This window comes from Hippoglossus hippoglossus, chromosome 19, assembly GCF_009819705.1.
Source record: "Hippoglossus hippoglossus isolate fHipHip1 chromosome 19, fHipHip1.pri, whole genome shotgun sequence".
Classification (NCBI taxonomy): Eukaryota; Metazoa; Chordata; class Actinopteri; order Pleuronectiformes; family Pleuronectidae; genus Hippoglossus; species Hippoglossus hippoglossus.
Window position 1 is genome coordinate 4,949,815 of NC_047169.1, and position 17,273 is coordinate 4,967,087.

At 42.1% G+C, this 17,273-nt stretch overlaps 3 protein-coding genes across 4 annotated transcripts; all 3 read right to left on the reverse strand.

The window, feature by feature from the left end:
• Nucleotides 1-105: 105 nt before the first annotated feature.
• Nucleotides 106-6,618, reverse strand: cenpt (centromere protein T). Its single transcript, XM_034570251.1, has 15 exons — nt 6,100-6,618; nt 5,982-6,069; nt 5,008-5,128; nt 4,781-4,925; nt 4,600-4,693; nt 4,347-4,483; nt 4,139-4,196; nt 3,892-4,037; nt 3,517-3,702; nt 2,542-3,477; nt 2,109-2,399; nt 1,802-1,901; nt 1,487-1,663; nt 1,223-1,327; nt 106-478 (listed from the first exon to the last, which is right to left on the reverse strand). The coding sequence occupies exons 2-15, from the start codon at nt 6,065-6,067 to the stop codon at nt 349-351; spliced, it is 2,712 nt and encodes a 903-aa protein (XP_034426142.1). The 5' UTR covers nt 6,068-6,069; nt 6,100-6,618; the 3' UTR covers nt 106-348.
• Nucleotides 6,619-6,781: 163 nt separating this feature from the next.
• On the reverse strand, nt 6,782-9,103 carry ndufa4 (NADH:ubiquinone oxidoreductase subunit A4). The gene is made up of 4 exons (XM_034570254.1): nt 8,899-9,103; nt 7,523-7,611; nt 7,290-7,350; nt 6,782-7,081 (listed from the first exon to the last, which is right to left on the reverse strand). The coding sequence occupies exons 1-4, from the start codon at nt 8,944-8,946 to the stop codon at nt 7,025-7,027; spliced, it is 255 nt and encodes an 84-aa protein (XP_034426145.1). The 5' UTR covers nt 8,947-9,103; the 3' UTR covers nt 6,782-7,024.
• A 666-nt stretch (nt 9,104-9,769) lies between these two features.
• Nucleotides 9,770-17,273, reverse strand: LOC117752726 (protein FAM117A-like). Of its 2 annotated transcripts, none has more exons than XM_034570322.1 (8): nt 16,490-17,273; nt 15,124-15,274; nt 14,391-14,495; nt 13,948-14,064; nt 13,137-13,265; nt 12,822-13,002; nt 12,223-12,394; nt 9,770-11,644 (listed from the first exon to the last, which is right to left on the reverse strand). In XM_034570322.1, exons 1-8 carry the CDS (start codon nt 16,606-16,608, stop codon nt 11,350-11,352), a joined length of 1,269 nt encoding a protein of 422 aa, XP_034426213.1. In that variant the 5' UTR covers nt 16,609-17,273; the 3' UTR covers nt 9,770-11,349. The 2 variants fall into 2 exon arrangements, with proteins under 2 accessions (XP_034426213.1, XP_034426212.1); XM_034570321.1 differs by having other exon boundaries at nt 15,124-15,269; nt 16,485-17,258.

A 17,273-nucleotide genomic window follows, 5' to 3' on the forward strand; every position in this document is an offset into this window, starting at 1 on the left:
ATTGTTACCTCTTTTCCTTTTATGCTGTCAGACAAGAAATCATGTGCATAAAGAGATACATGAAGAAAAGTGATTGCTTAAGTGATTGCTTAAAGTGATGTGCTTATCACTGATTCCACCAAAATAATCAACACTCACATTATGTAATCACAGAGAAAGACCAGACAGAAAGATTCATAAACATCACAAACAAAATGTAATTGTCGGTGTTGAATATATTAACAAATATTTACAAATTTATACAAAACTTAACATTTAAAATAACAGCATTGCAAATAAATGCAGTGTAAAATGTGAAGATGCCAGAGATGAAACCAAATAAAAAGCAGGAGGCTGTACATGACACATTCAAATCTGTTTTTTAGGGATGACAACATTTCCACTCGTCGCGATGGGGATCAAGAGCTTGCGCTGCTCCATCCGAAGATATTTCTCAATGAGCACTTCCACCGGCACCTTGTCATTCACATGACCCTGCCTGCAGAGCGACACAAAACACACACCAGTCAAGTTAAATGGTAAAAAAAAAATAATGCTCCCATAGATTAGTGTTGTGTATCAGAGGGAGATTTCAGAGTAAAGGTTTCCTTCTTCACAATTCATGTCCCTCAAGGTTACCATCTAGTGGTTACTATAATCTTTGTGTGGCAGAGTTGTTAATTCTCTTTTGTCCTGTTCTGCTACAAACTTTAATTCTTCATACTTTATGTCTAGCAGCATTGCAACCATCTCGATGACTATTGCTTTTCTTCACTGTCAATTCATGTGATATTTGCTTAATGTCTTAAAACTGTGGAACTCAGAACTCATTTGTAGTAAACTGTGAATTCCAGCAGGGGGCAGTGTTGTCCCAGATCAGGAAGCATTTAGCCACTAAAGAACCACATATTTTTGTTAGGAGCCAAAAGAACATGAAATATTGAATTTACATTTATCACATTGTAGTATGAATTAAGGCCAATGTTGCCCTGTGTGTAGTTGGGTGTAATTTGTTCATTAATTGCATCTAAGCCTAAATGGAAAGTTGGAGCTGGAAGTCAAACTAATAATAAAATATGAAATAATGATGTTACAATGTTTTTTTAAACACCTTTTATCTTAGTTTTTGTATGTAAATGTGTTAAACTACTTTTAAGGGATGAACTCTGGCATTTTTTCAAAAGTTCTCGATCAAAAAAACCTTTAGAAAGAGCTGATTCGTTTAATCCCACAACACACTGACCTTTTCAGCAGCAGCACAACATCCTCGACCTCTATGGTTTTTCTCTTTGCATGACCTGCATACGTCTCCAGGTCGTCCGCCAGCCGCTCAAAGAATTTATCCATTCTGTCAAAAAGACAAGTTTTCTCAGTTATCTCACCAGCGACATATTCACCAAATTAAAAAACAAAAGATTCCAACTGACTTACAAATGATTTCAGAACATTTACATTCACTTGTTGCTTAATTTGTTCCAACACTGGTCCTGTAGTCACAGTTACTTACACTTCATCGAGGACAGGGTACACATCTGCAGAGACCTTTGCTTTAGCAAAGTGTCTGAACGCGTTCATCAGGTAGCTCTTAGGAAGGGTTGTGTTTTTCTTGGCTGGGGCTCTCTTCCTCCGCTGCACCTGCTTTGGTTTAGCTGCTGGTAAAGCTTCACTTGTACCACTGGTGGAACTGCAGAGAGAAGAACAGGTCATTAACATAAAACATGAGGAATATAATCAGCACATTTAAACTGACTGTACTGTGAACTTCCAGAGAAACACACAAGCTAATTTTAACATGTGTTATTATAATGGAAATGCAACTTACCTGGTTTGAATATTCTTCAGAACAGAAGGCGAGGCCTGAGGGTCCAGGTGGAAAAAGTTCCTTTTCTCTTTCACAAAGGCTGGGGTCTCGCACCTGAAGTCTGAGAGGTTAGAAGATGGTAAAACAACATGTTACTCATTTGTTTAAAATAAAAACTCACACACACACGTTAGTGTAGAAGAGAGACTCCATAGACTTGCATTCATTTCCTGGAGACTAACTCAACATCAAGCTGGCACCAACTTTAACCACAGACCCATAAATCAGCTTCAAGTGTGGACACAATGACAGAGACACAGACACTGACCCTCGTTCTCTTCTCCATCTTCATCCTCCCACTCTTCTTCCGGTTCAGCAGGGTCCATAGCAGCGGCCTCTTCTTCAGATGCAGCATCACTCAGGTGGTCGCCATCTACAATATCATTCGTCAGCTCCAGAGGAAGAGGAGGGTTTTCTTTACCAGCATCAGACTCCGTCTCTGACTCAGAATCGTCATTCTGTCCTCGGGTTGAAGACTCACCCACGTCAGGCATCTCAGAATGAGGGTGGCTGCTCTCGCTCGGCTCTATAGCAGCGTGCGCTTTGCCCTCACTCCATCCTACATGCAAGCAACAACACTTAAATAAGAAAACTGGGAAACACCTATAACTTGCATTGATTGATTGCATTGAAACATATTTAATATAAACTAGACATGACGTTCTTGGTAAAATCCTTATTATCTACAGTTTTGACTTTACCTTCTTCTGTTGCATCTGGCAAATCTCCCCCTGCTCCTGCAACCGGCATAATGAGGCCGCCCTGCGAGCGCTGAACCCTTCGACTGATGTGCTCCAGCAGTTCTGAGGCCTGCTCACCTTCTTCTTCTTCTTCCTCCTCCTCCTCTTGCTCATCTTCAACCACAGACTTGTCTTCCTCAGATTGAGAATTGGCTGCAGGATCTTCTTGGTCACTTTGATATTCCTCTTCATCAGCCGCTGCCTCCGACTGAGACCCGGCTTCAACATCCTCCTCAGACGGAGAATCAACGGCCCCTTCTTCTTCCTCAGTTTGAGACTCAGGTGCAACCTCCTCTTCCTCAGACTCAGACCTGGCTGCAACATCCTCTTCAGGCTGAGAATCCACTACATCTTCTTCTTCCTCAGTTTGAGAGTCGGGTGCAACCTCCTCTTCCTCAGACCTGGCTGCAACATCCTCTTCAGGCTGAGAATCCACTACATCTTTTTCTTCCTCAGTTTGAGAGTCAGGTGCAACCTCCTCTTCCTCTTCCTCAGACCTGGCTGCAACATCCTCTTCAGGCTGAGAATCCACTACATCTTTTTCTTCCTCAGTTTGAGAGTCAGGTGCAACCTCCTCTTCCTCTTCCTCAGACCTGGCTGCAACATCCTCTTCAGGCTGAGAATCCACTACATCTTCTTCTCCTTCAGTTTGAGAGTCAGGTGCAACCTCCTCTTCCTCAGAATGAGACCTGCTTGCAGCATTCCCTTCAGTCTGAGAATCAGTTGCACCTTCCTCCTCTGTTTGAGCTTCAACTCTGTTCTCCTCTTCCTCAGAGTGTTGACTTTCAGATGTACTCTTCATCTCCACCTCTTCAGCTGTATCCACAACTTTCTCTGACTGATCCTCAGAAACACATTCTTCACTCTGAGGTTCTGCTGCAACCCCTCCCTCGGTTGGAAGTACATCCACTGACTTCTCTTTTTCTAGCTCATTCTGCTCCATGTCTCTCGACTCCCCTTTGTCCTGTCCGATGGACGAGCTGGACATCATGGAATTAGGTTCTGTGTAGAGGGCTGTGTTACAGTTGACGATATCTGTTGAGATATCAGGTTCACTGAGAACACTAAGGCCCAGGTGGAAGCCCTCAGAGTAGGTGGTCATATTCAGATCCTGTGGTTGGTCTAGGCGATAAAACAAAATCAATAACTGTTGCCACATCATTTTCATCAATAGCAATTTAACCTAAATGGCAAATACAAAACATTCACTAATAAATGAATAATCAGTGCTCTCTTCAACTTGTTATACATACGATATGAAATGGAACAAAAATGAAGAATTTTCTAGGTCAAGAAAAGCTATTTAATCACCATGATCGTCTCCCATATGCCATTTATTTACACCAGCACCGAATTCTTCTTCTGTGATTTTTCTACGGTTGGCCACTCTCCTCTGCAGACCCCTTCTCTCAGTCCGCATGTCTACGAAGGGGGTTTTCAAACCCAAAGAAGTGGAGCTTTTCAAACAGAGTAAAGAGACAATACAGTCAATTAGATACTCAAGGTGAACAGGAATACCTAATTACCAGAAGTGAACTTTCTACATGTAAAAATTTACCTCGTTAAGGAAAGTGATGAATGATCACTTATCGAAACGTCACTTTCTTCTCCAACATCTGTAAACATAAGGATCTTTGAGCTAATCAATAAAACAGTTTTCTGATTCAGCTCAAATGATTCAAAACACAAACATCCCAGTAAATGTATGTTCACAGGATCTTATACAATCAATCATTGGATCCCATCAGTAGTTGCTTTAACCTTACCACTTGCGCCTTTAAGTCGTTTTTCAAAAGCCGTTACGTTAAGGCTTCGGTGGGGCCTCTTTCTGCTCAGCCCCTTTGCGATGCTTGCCGCGTTGCCAAAAGTTAAATCAGGCAGATCCAGCCCTGAGAGCTCAATACTGAAAAGACAAGAAAACATCAAGTTATAATATATATATATACACAGAACCTAATTCAGCCAGTGGCATACAAACACCCGATAATGGAGAGACATCCTGTTACACACACTGCTCACCTGGGACGCTTGCTGCTAATGCTGGAGTCGGCTGAAGGCAGCTGTGGCTCTTCTGACGCAGCTTTTTCATGAACCACCGGGGACCTCACCGGCTCTGAATCACACGATAAAGGACTCTTTTAAAAATAAAAACAAACAGCTGCATCATGACGCGTGCAGAAAGAAAGTCCGGCCCACGCACCTGTCAGCAGGATGTTCCTGAGCATGTGTCTCGGTGTGTCTCCCTCATCAAACAGCATTGAGGTTGGGGCGGGGGTCTGCATCTTCCGGGGCCCGGCCGAGGCGGTCCTCCTTGTAGTGGTGGGCAAGGACTTCCTGGTTATACTCTGAAAAGAAGCAGGATAAATTGGTTTCATTAGACTCGACAACATGTCAATCATCAGCATAGTAGTTGCTCTTCCACCTCACCTCACGCATTTTATGTTTCAAGCTGCGCCTCAGGATGTCCTGTGGGGTGTGGGCTCCAGCATCTCTCCTGCTCAGTCTACTGCTGCTTCGGGTCCTGCTGGGGCTCAATTCTTTGGAGGCACTAAGAGAAGACAGTTTAAAATGTGTTCAATACAAAGTCGCTGAGACAAACGTTTTATCTTGAATACATTTTTGGCCACAACTCCCCGCCTTATTCATTGGCATAAAGTTGTTATTTTTATACAGAATTTGCTCAGTTACCTTTGTTTCCTCCCATCTGCTCAGTCAGTATCGATAATGTTTATGATAATTGTCACATTATTATTTCTTTTTGGGGTTTAAAGGCTGATTCTTGCTCCTCAATGAAGGCTGTGGTTTTAATCTATATTACAAACACTTGAGAAACAGCTAAACACTTTATAAATCTGAGATTGATCAGTTATGTGTTATATGCTCATTGTACTGCACAATGCATAAGCAGTCAGATATTGATATATCTTGAATTGTGTTATATTGCTAATGATGAAAATGTACTGCAATAACTATTGATATTGTTTTATTGCTCAGGCTCCTTTGGAATTTTACATTTTAAAGTCGGAAAACACCAGAGAGGGTCTGGGTCTCAAAGTCAAGAAATCAATTAATCAATTAACTAAAAACAGTTTAAGTGAATAAGGGAAAACAATCATCTGCTACAGTCATTAGCTTGATTTTTGTTGTTTTACATCATCAGGATTTATGGCTCGTGCTCAGTCACAGAAGACAAACTTAATACAGACTTGTTATTTAATTCCTATAATGTTTGTCAGGTCAGTTTAATCTTGGCAGATACACAAACAACTCAAACGGGTCCAGATTTGAATCATTTGACTCTCGACCACAACAAAGAACACAAATAAAGGTATAGATGAATAGATGAATGAATGAATGAATGAATGAATGAGTGAATGAGTGAGTGATGGAGGGATGAGGACCTGCGGGTGATGGGGGTCCTGGGGGTCTCGGTGCTGAGGATGTTCTTCAGCAGGACCCGAGCAGACAAATCCTCCGTCAGATCCATGGAGCTGCTGTTAGCTGCTGTTAGCTGCTGCTAGCTGCTGCTAGCTGCTGCTAGCTGCTGTCAAGCTAACAAACGGTACAACAAGCAGCGTTAACCGCGTTAAATCGCGACTTTTTTTTTTACAAACCAGGCGATTTAATCCAAGAGCACAGAGTCCGCGGGTCGCAGCTGAACCCGAGCACGTGTCATTTATCGTAGATTCTAACGCGTTAAACGATGTTTGAGTTTGTTTACGTTCAACTCGTCCTGCTCCCGTCGCACTGCGTCCCGCGTTATTTTCAAGTGAAACCTCGCGATAACTGCATCTTCTCGTTCACAGCACATTCTGCTCGTTACCGCCATCAAGTGGAGAAGCGAGGGAAAACATGGAGTTTACATGGTGGGGAAAATATATTTAGTTTAATGTTATTTTGTTTGTGTTTTTTTATCTCCTTAATTATTATTATACAAAACATATTTTTATGATCTTTGCTTTATGTTAATGTGTGAAGAAGAAGAGGTTTGATCCATTTCCCTAAAAAGCTGAACATTCCGGTCAAATTATAAATAATAACATTTTATGATTGATCACATCAAAGCTGATTTATTTATCACACTCTAACTTTGTTCATTCAACAAAAAGTACAGACATGAACTTCAGCTCCTGAAACCCTGAAGCTGGAATTTCTCAGGTGTTTTAGTCTCAAGCCACAAGAGATACACACGAACGAGAGGTGGGGTTTAAATAGATTTAATGATTTACAACAAAAATAAATTCATACATTAGTAAAACAGGTGGTTGCCTGCTTTATAAATTCAGACAGTCACTGATAAAGTGATTGATCCCGTCCTCCAGAATGAGCTGAATGAGTGCGGCAACCTTTATTCAGCGTCACGGGTTTATTTCATATTTGGCAAAACAAATGAAAGTGCAAAGGCTCTTCACACTGAAGACGACGTCAGAGGCGGACGTGCGACTTAGAAATCAGGCCTGTCCTTCTTCAGCTTGGAGTAGTCCATGTTAACTGCGAAAAGCTGGAAACACACACACACACACAGAAACAAACATACACAATCAGTATAAAGGAATATGGACTTTGAGGTGAGATAAGATATGGGATGTCCTTTACAGATGGAGGTTCATACTTTGAATCAAACCAAGCTGTCACACACATAAGTGTAAAATCTAAATAAGCCATATAGATTTTTATTATCATGATTATTATTATCAGAAAGCTGTTACTTTGTACTGGTGGTTGGGCCCCAGATTGTTCCAGGGCTCAGGGTTGTTCTTATGATCCCATCTGTGGACAAGAACAGAGGACCATTTTGGAATTTGACTTCTTGATTATGTATACATGTAATACTTAAAAATACACTAAGGTTTCATAATCATTTACAATATGTGCTGGATACAAAACAATAGATCCACAACAGGAATGTCTCTTTGCTGTCTGTGATATAACGAGTACATACGTGACATCTGGGTTTTTCAGAGCCAGCCGAGCCAGGTAGGTGGCACTCATGGCTACGCCACCGCCGATGAAGATGAAGAGGGGGATCAGCTGGTGGGAACAGAACAAAATCTTTGTGTCTATTCCATTCAAGCATCAAGATGTCAGAGGTGCAAGTTTACTGTTGGCACCTGTCATGAGTTGAGGTCTGAATTCACCTTCTTATTTTACTTCTATTTATTTAATTTGAATCAAACTAAAACTTACCGTATTTATCCGATACTATATTAGTATTATTATAAGTAGTAGTGGTAATAGTAGCAGTAGTAGTGGTAGTATTATAAGGCTAATATGTTTCACCTTCTTATCTTTGTGCTCTTCTGTTGTCTGATGCTGTCATTGTTTTATATTGTTTTCTATAGTTGCCCTCGATTCAGTTCTAATTTGTAAAGCGACTTGTAACTGTGTTTGAGTCTGTTATATTATATATTAATATTATAAGATCCATACCATAAAATACACAGGATTTCCATATTGAGCCAATCTCTACCAAGTTAACTGATTAAAATGTGATTATAATCACATATAAAACAGATTATGATTATAATAAATGTTTAGAGACACAATGTCTCACCTGGAGCACAGTTCACGGTTTGTACCAGGAGACAGACACACTCAGTCTCTATTCAGTGATCTATTAATAACAGCTTGACTCTGTCGCCCTCTGATAAACAGTAAAGTCTCCGCATGCTCTTATGGCCTTGAGTCATTCCAGCATGGAATCCATACAGTACAGTACAGTACAGTACGTGCTGCAGCGACCTTCATACATGGCTGGAACGCACAGTGCTGGCATGGAGGCGCCTGGTTTCACCTGATCTTTCCCTTCAGATCATCATTATCACAAGTGAATATCGTGAGGATGTTTTCTGCCTCTTCACTGCAGGTGATTCGTTTTTTAAAGCTGCCAAAATGTCACTGAGAGGGTGGCACAGCACAATCTACATGCGTGAGGAGGGGAAACACCACAAATAAATGGATGAGAGAATAAAGAGTGGGTTTAGAATGAAAGATGCGTTTAAATTATATGACTGAAATATTATCGTTAATTTAATCACAAATCTGTGGCTGTAGAGGAATCATCAGATGAACATATTGTAATAGTCGCATTTTTCTCTCTCGTCCTAATCACCAAATGTGTAAATCTGTGCCTTTACGCATTGGGTGTATTTGGTGCAAATGTCATTGCGGTGCATTTTAATTATTACCAATTATAATTAAGAAGAGAATGGAAAAAACGGGAGCGCGCTCCAGGCACGCACCCACACTGCGCGCGTCCTCCCCGGCTCCCTTCAATGTCACCGGGTCGTTCACGCGTTAGAATAAAAACACACTTACAGCCGGGTGGCTCCGGAGCTGTTTGGCGACGAGGCTGAACACAGACATGGCAGCGGGACCTCTCTCCGGCCGAGTCCGTAGAAGAGCTGAGGATTTGCGGCTGGAGGAGAGAAGGAGGACCGCTCCACGGTTTCCTACAGGCCGGCACGTACAGTGAAGTGAACACCACCTCCTTACAGCCTCAGCCAATCACACCACGAGACGACACGACAGCTGCACATCTGTACTGGGCTGCGTCATGTGACATGGACATATACACATGAGTCAGCAGGTGATGGAGGATAAATCCTCCTCCTTGACATTCATTTACACTCCAGAAATGATTCATTGGGAATGTTAGAAGATTCAAAAAACAGGCAAATTGAATTAGAGGAACAAGGCTGGAGGAGGAAACTTCCATTATTGTTATTAGTCTGCAGATTGGGTCTTATGCTTAATTAATAACTCTGTGCTAGACAACCGTGAAAAATCCCAATTTCACATAGCCCCAGGTTGTGTTATTTTATCTATTCATAAACAGCACGAGCAGCAAATGCTCATGTTCAGCAAACTGGAAACAGATTGTTCAGCACTTTGGTTTTAAACATGACATTCAAAATCTAATTCAACCCTTGAATTCCTACTGAGAAATAACAGATCTGAGGTGTTTTTTAAAACTGAGATGACAAAAGGTTAAGTTCTTAAAGACAAACTGTGTTGTCTCACATGTCGTGGTGTAACCTCCCGAGCTCTGTTCCTGTGGCACTGTGACCAGGAAATGTTACAAAAAAACCTGCACAACTTGCATATTAGATCAATTCAGACGCTGGAAATTCAAAACCATTGCATCAACAGTCATGACCAAAGAGTAGAAATTCACACGGAGACAGCAAATTATCAATCATATATTTATGTGGACAGAACACAGAACCTGAGATAACAGCACGTCCCCGGCTTCTTTGCAGACTCAATAAACATTGACATTGAGGCCTATTTGGAAAAAGACAATGTTTAAATGCATCAACGTTTCACCAGGACACTAAAACTAGCAGAAGTTAGTCGAACAATCAGACTAGTTAACTTCCCATCAACGTGCACACACACACACACACACACATATATACACACACACACACCCCCATTAACAAAACTCCTGTCAGACACAATAAACCCAGGATTCACAAGCGTTTCCTCCAAATAAAAAAGCCTCTCCTGGAAGTGCATAAAAATCCACCTGATACAACATCTCATGTAACACCTGCCTCACTTATACTGACAGAATGAAACTAAAAGTAACTGTTTTATAGCTTATGTTGCAGGTAATTGGAAAAAAAGGTGTAGAAAATACACATTACTACTCTTAAATTTACAATGAAGTACAAAAAGTGGATATAAAACTAAGAATTGCGACTCAAACGTAGCAGTTCAATTTGTGCAAACATGTCTACCAGAAATAAACCTCTATCTGAACATCAGCTTGTCAGCATGGCAGATGAAAAAAAGAACATCGTCAAAGAAAAACACTTGATGACAAATCTACACCACTAAAACTGGTTAGGTAGTCAACTAGGCTGTGAAACCTCCAAACTATAAACATACAGTCAAGCACACATCTAGAACATCGAGGAATAGCAGGTTTTCATCCTTTAACATGTGTACAAGTTACTTTTTTTTGCAAGTAAACGAGATACAACAACAAAAATAACATCGGAGCAACCTTTAAAGCAGGAATGCATGAAGCCTTTAGGTACTGATGGTACCCAAGTCAGACAACTGGAATACTCCCTTCAGTCTACAGCTATCAAAAAGTTCATTTTTAAATCAGGTAAAAAAAAAAAAAAGTACCAAACTGATTTGTCATGCTTTGTACACCAGCAACAGCTGAAGGGTCGAGTTAGGTGAAAACAAATCTAAGGAGAATCGCAGATAAATATCTTTAAATGCTTAAAAACAAACGTATTCCCAATGTGTTTTTCTTACTGGACCCAGACTCCCAACATTTTGGACCGAGAGGTACACCACAGTCAAGGGTTTTAAAACCAGCATCAAATAAAAAGTTTACATCATGGCTTCTTTGGGGAAACGGAACAATCTGTGAAGCAAATCAGTCAACGAATCACATCTCAGATCCTGTAAGAGAAGAACAAATGAGCCGTCCTTTCACTGGACTTTGGCCAAAACTAAATCTTTGGATAATGAAATGTCTCAACTAAAAAGCTCTTAATTTAGAGATGTCAGGATGCCTGGAAACCCAACACAAGTAACTTATAAAGCAAAGCTTTGGATCATGCACGAGTATCATATTCAATTTCTTTCTATATTATTTTTTTTAACATAAGTTCTTTTTTTTTTTATACCTGTGTAGAAAAGCAATGGGACCTTGCTAAAATAAAGCAACTGGGATAAATCTGTCCCAGAAGACTCAAAGATTTGCATTATACAAACTCTTCAGAAAACAATCTGCAGCATTGATCAGAAAGCGAGGCCCTGACCAGAGCTCTCTCCCACGGTGGCAGTGGCAGCAGCAGGAGGATCTAAAGCAGCAGAAGGGTTGTCAGAGGACCCCGCCTGACAGGAAATCGTACCCTGGTTTGAGCAGATGCCTGCCGGGGAGATGGCCAGGCTGCGGAACAACAGGTCCATGGAGGGGAGCAGGGGCTTCAGGAGGCTGACGGGGCAGAAGGCCGAGCCCCCGTGGGGGGTGAAGTTGACCTTGTTGGGGTCCGGGCAGGAGGAGATGAGGGTGTGCTTTGATTGGCTCCGAGTGCTACAGAATGAGAGGAGAGTCGACATGAGACCGAACTTATATCCATCAAAGTGTAAGTGGTGGAAATTTGTGATTATATATGTGCACATGTTCAACGTCACAATAACTATACTTCAGATACATATACTAGAAAATAAAGAGGAGTTGCCCCATATCTTTATCACCAATTATTCACAAGTGTGCCAAACTTTATTCTACTCAAGATCGAAACAAGCTACAAACTCACCAGGATATAAAAATAACAAGAAAAACTAAATATCATAACAATGAGGATATTATCACATGACAGAAATCAAAACCTGTCCAAAAGGAGGACATAAAAAGATTTACTTAAACCGTACTGAAGAATGGGACTATTAGTGTATAAACTCACATCAAATCAAATTCTAATTTATTCTACTTTTAATAAGAATCAAGTATGTACTGAGAGAGTGGTATAAATCAAAAGGTGAATAGGACACGGAACAAACTATAGTCACCACCAGAGGTCATCATCGCACTGACAGAGAGACGATACAGTAGAGACCTTTCTCAACTAATGTAACGAGTATTCAAACAAGAATAAATAAAAAACGTACCTGGTCTCCTCCCAGACTAGGACCTTTTCGCAGCCTTCAGGAGGTTCTCGCTGGAAGCAGAAACTTTTGTTGGGTCCTGGAGACGAGGAGATCAGCAGCGGCAGGGAGAGGTCCGCCTCGTTCTGGGAGGAGAACGGAGACAGGAGGCACATCTCTGCGCTGTCTGTGGAACCTGAAACCAAGAGGGAAGTACACGTTAACAACAAGATCGGAGGCATCTTATTAAAGACATTTTCTAATGTTCATGTCATCGAAATATAAGTAATAATATTTCAAGAGTTCAAGAGCATGAAGATCATGAAGTTTGTTTATTTAAGTATCTAATATTTCTTCCATTAGGGGCCAAGTTTATTTCAAATATAAAAATTAATCAGACACATTATTCAAACTTGTAGGAGTTCTCTGGTTTTTATGTCTCTCAATTTCATGTTTTCATTGTAGCAGGGTGTCTACAGCTGAATTAAAAAACTTAAGACATATTTAATACCACTTGAAAGTTCAAACCCTATTATGCTTTATTCAGCTCCTCCCCTAACCCACACAGTGTACTGTCCCATCAGTACTGACCTTAAGATGGCCCCCTGTGCTAAAAGACTGACCTTGGTGCAGGTCCACCGGGGCCTCTTCAGAGTTGGGTGGGGAGGAGGAGATGTAGCTGGGAGAGGAGCAGGGGGAGGGGGAGGATGAGGATAGGGTTGTGGTGGTGGGGTCACTCTGGGAACCACTGCTGCAGCTCAGGGGAGGGACCGGAGCCCGGTGACCATCAGGAACCTCAAGGAGCTGAAAAACAGGAAACAACCAGAGTTATTAACATTATCTATATTATATTTGAAGTGTTTTTACATATTGTTCCTTTCTTTGAGTGTAAAACAGTTCCTGGGGGTTTCCATGTGCGGATGGGGAGTGGTAGTTACCCTGTGCTGGGGATGCAGAGGCTGGCAGATGAACATGCCCTCCAGCTCCTGGTTGAGGCCCTCCACGCTGCAGCGCAGTCGAGGGACCAGCGTAGACAAGGGAGCGAGGGGGATGGGAATTGACTGAGTCTGAGGACACATGAGTTGAATAGAGTTTAGGCTGCATCACGGTTGAGGAGCAACTTTCAACACATCGGACGCCGTTTTTCACAGCTGTCTTGTCAGCTTTTCTTATTTCCTCTTATTCTAAAGCATCGTGTGTTACATCATTTGAAAAGTGCAATAAATAGGTTGTTACTGTTATTACTAAATCACATCCTGAAGCCTTCCTGTGCAGTGTCCAAAGCTCAGACTTCATGAGCCCGGTATCAAAGCTATGTGTGCTGGAGATAACGGCTGAATTCACAGAATTCCACAATGATAATTACAACTGGCAGGCGTGCACGTCCTTATAAATGCTTTAACCTTTGTATATCAGTTTGCTAAGTCTTCACACGTTGGTCTCAAACCACCTGAGACCAGGCATGAGTGGTAACAAGCAACGAAACAGAGCAGATGTGCTGAAAAGAAGAAATTTCACTCTGAACAGATGCAGCATGATGTCGTCTTCCTGTTGCTTCAATGTTTTTTCTTTTTTTCATTCACTTCCTGCAATGAGCTGCACCATTTCCTTATTCACTTTGATGAATGTCAGCAGTGATAAGTTGGAGACAGGTCACACTGGTAAAAGATTTTTTTTTTTATAACTAAACTTAAAGAAAAACACATACATGAAGTAAGTAGGACGGTGTGTTTGTGTGTGTTGAGTTACCTGGGTAGTTCCTAGGCTACAGCTCCTCTGAGGATACCCTCGCTGTGAGTTTTTGTCATGTCCCCCTGAGAGCGCAGGTCTGTTGCGCTGCTGCAGCTGTTGTTTTAGTTTAGCAATCTGCAAGGAACAGAGCGCAACAGTCAGTCAATAAGTCCTTTAAACATGTCACACACACACACACTCTCTGCAAGATCACTTCAGTGGCTTGTTGTGATAATCTGATCGTGGTGTTGGGATAAAAAAAGATGTCACAAGGAGTTGAGCTCTAGTGGAAAAAAGGGAAGTTTCTTTGAGATGAGGTCATTTGATCTCCTCTTGCTCAATGCTGCCACAGTAACCGAGTCAGGGCTTCGTTCGGCAGCTTGTCCTCTTTGATTCAAAAATACAACATTGTCCTGAGTGTTACAAAAAACACATGTTGACCAGAGACGGCTGATGCTGACCTCCCGCAGATGTTCATCACTGCTCCATGATGCTGATCGCTTGTGGCTGCTGCCGCTGCTGCTGCCTCTCCGGCTCTGAGAGCCATCCGACCATGAGTCTGGTGTCTGGAGGTGAAAGAAAGCACAACATGGTCAGCTGCTATGAAAACAAATACCCTCAAAGTTCTGCGGAATGTCACTGACACATGAGCATGTATATTAATGCTTTGTGTGAGGCTGAAACTGTGACACTGTTGTCACATTAAAACAAGACTTCAAACATATTGTACGGACGTTTCACACCAAGTACAGATCAGCTTTTCATGCTCACAAGCTGATCTGCAGCCACATCACATCATCCACACCCACAGACTCTCTGTTCACACTTATACGTAAGAAACAGCAGGAGAAACTGAAAAACAAAGTGGGGGGAGGATGTGGGCAACCGAAGAGCAGTGGCGAGTGCGTACGCAGAGCAGAGAGGATGGGTGCAGCCAAAACGGCCTCGTCAGCTGACTTCAGGGACTGTTCTCATGGCTGTGGTTCTCAAGTCTGCAATAGCTGTGCAAGCACCGGACACCTCCCTCCCTCACAGTTTCTCATTGCAACTCTGTTCTCTGCAAAACATGCAAACTAATCTTCCACCATATCCTGACATTACTCACTTGAAAAGGTCAAAACAAACGTATGCATGCTTTAAGTCAAGCTTGCCAGCATCATTATTAAATTCACACTTTTTCATCTGGGGGCTGACCTGAGTGGATTTGTCTTTGACCGAGAGGCTGCTCTGTCCCTCTGGTTCTTTGGGCCAGTGTCCCTGCAGGTACGGCCCGATGATGGCGTCCAGGGACATGGTCCGCCTCATGCCAGAGCTCAGCTGGTGCAGTTTGGTGTTTCCAGCTGTCAGTGTCAGAAACAACTTTACATTATACACGTCACAACAGATTCATATCAGCTGTAATTTCTTCGTTTTCAAATTTTGAGCCTAGCGTAGCTTTAACTTATTTCAGATATCAGAAAACACATGAATAATATAATAAAAGTTATTAACTAAACACAAGGGTTTAAAGTAGTTACATTACAAAAGTTTTGACCTACTTTACATCCATGAACAACATTCACCGCTAAAATGATATGTTAATTGTTTAAAATATAATATTTTGCAGCCATTTTGAAAATAGATTAATAGTTAAGAAATCCTCAGTTTGGGTTTGGGTACTTTTCCTATTTATTTTTTTTATAGCAAAGAATCTGCAGCCGTCACCTCTGGAAACTTTTCACAGCCATTTTGCAGTATTGTCTGATGTTTAATCAACCAAATGATTCTGATATATTGACAATGTGTGACCTTTATAAAAATCGATTTGTTTCATCTATAATCATATGAATAGAGTAATAACTGCTAGTTTGTATTATCTGTATTACTTTATTTCTAAAGCATTGTTGTATAAAGTGTCTTGAACATTTCCTTACTCGAAATCCAATGACAGTACGACAGGAAAACAAAACACTTTAATATATAGAGATAAAGATATTCACAGAAAACAATACAACACATTTAACAATGATAAGTTGATCAATAAATAAATGATAAAATCACTAAACAATGAATATTCGATTAGTGATGTTCAGTTGAAAAACTTGTGGTTAAGAAGTTACAAAATGACAGAGAAACCTCAAGAACCAGACTGGTGGCCGAGTGAGGTTTTATTCTTATCTTTTAACGCCAATTATATGATTGTTATTGTAAGTTTGGAGCAAGATTTGGCTCAATAATGTTAATTTTACTTTTTTATTTTAACTTTTTCTACTCACCAATGACTTTACAAGTATTTAACAAGCAAACTGATAAGGATGTAGCTGCTGTCCGAGCATGTGAGGCTGCATTTATTCTGAAATACCTTTTTTATTATAGTGGCAGCACATTTATTATTTGCTTTTTAACTATTTATGCTTGTTTGCCTTCACTTCTTAACTTTTAAACCAACTTGTCAGTGAGTTTTTTTTATTTTTTTAAAGGGTGCAACTTAAATAAAGTTGATCATCATTGTTATTTAAAACCAATACGCATGAATCCAGGGGACCGGACTTGTGTGACAGGTGTCGGGCTCTTACCGGACTTGCCGTCCCGGTGGTGGGACCGGGGTTTGCCGGTCAGCTGGTAGGGGACGGTGGCCTTGAGGGGCTGCGGGCGCACAGCTGCCCCCGGGGGCTGTGGAGCCCCGCTTCGGCCGGACATGTCTCAGGTCGGACCGGGTCGGAGCTGGGAGTCTCTGCGGCGGTGTGTGTGTGTGTGTGTGGGGGGGTGGGGGTCGTGGTCCGGCCCTGAGGGTGAAGAGTGGGGGGGTGGGGTGGGGGGCGCTCTGTGGAAACTTTGGTGGTCGAGTTACCAGCTGCAACTCTTCCTCCTCCTCCTCCTCCTCCTCCTCTTCTCCTGATGATGATGATGACGACTCAAAAAAAAAAAACCGTTTTAAAACTCAGGCTTTAACTAATTTAAAACTCCATTTCCTGCCGAGTTAAAAGCACCAGGAAGACTCCGCTCGACAGATGACACGTTCCCAGGCCGCTGGTGGTGCGGTCTCCCCCCGGGGTGCTCACGGTTCTACCCCCCCCCCGGCCCCCCCACACACCGGAGCTCGGTTAGCAGCCTAGCAGGCGAACTTTCTTTGTGAGGATGTTCGGACGTTTCCACTCGGTTTCTCGAACGAGGAAGCGGCGCCGCTCTCAAAAACTCACTTTCACGTCAACTCCCACGTCTTCCACGCAAGCCCCCGCGTGTCTTTTCATTGTACGGACGTGGTGTTCGTCTGGTGTGGCCCCCGCAGGTTCGCGTGTCTCTGGGCCCACGGTGACTCTCCGTGCGCTCGTGTCCACAAACTCTTCTCCTCCACTTCCACGCTG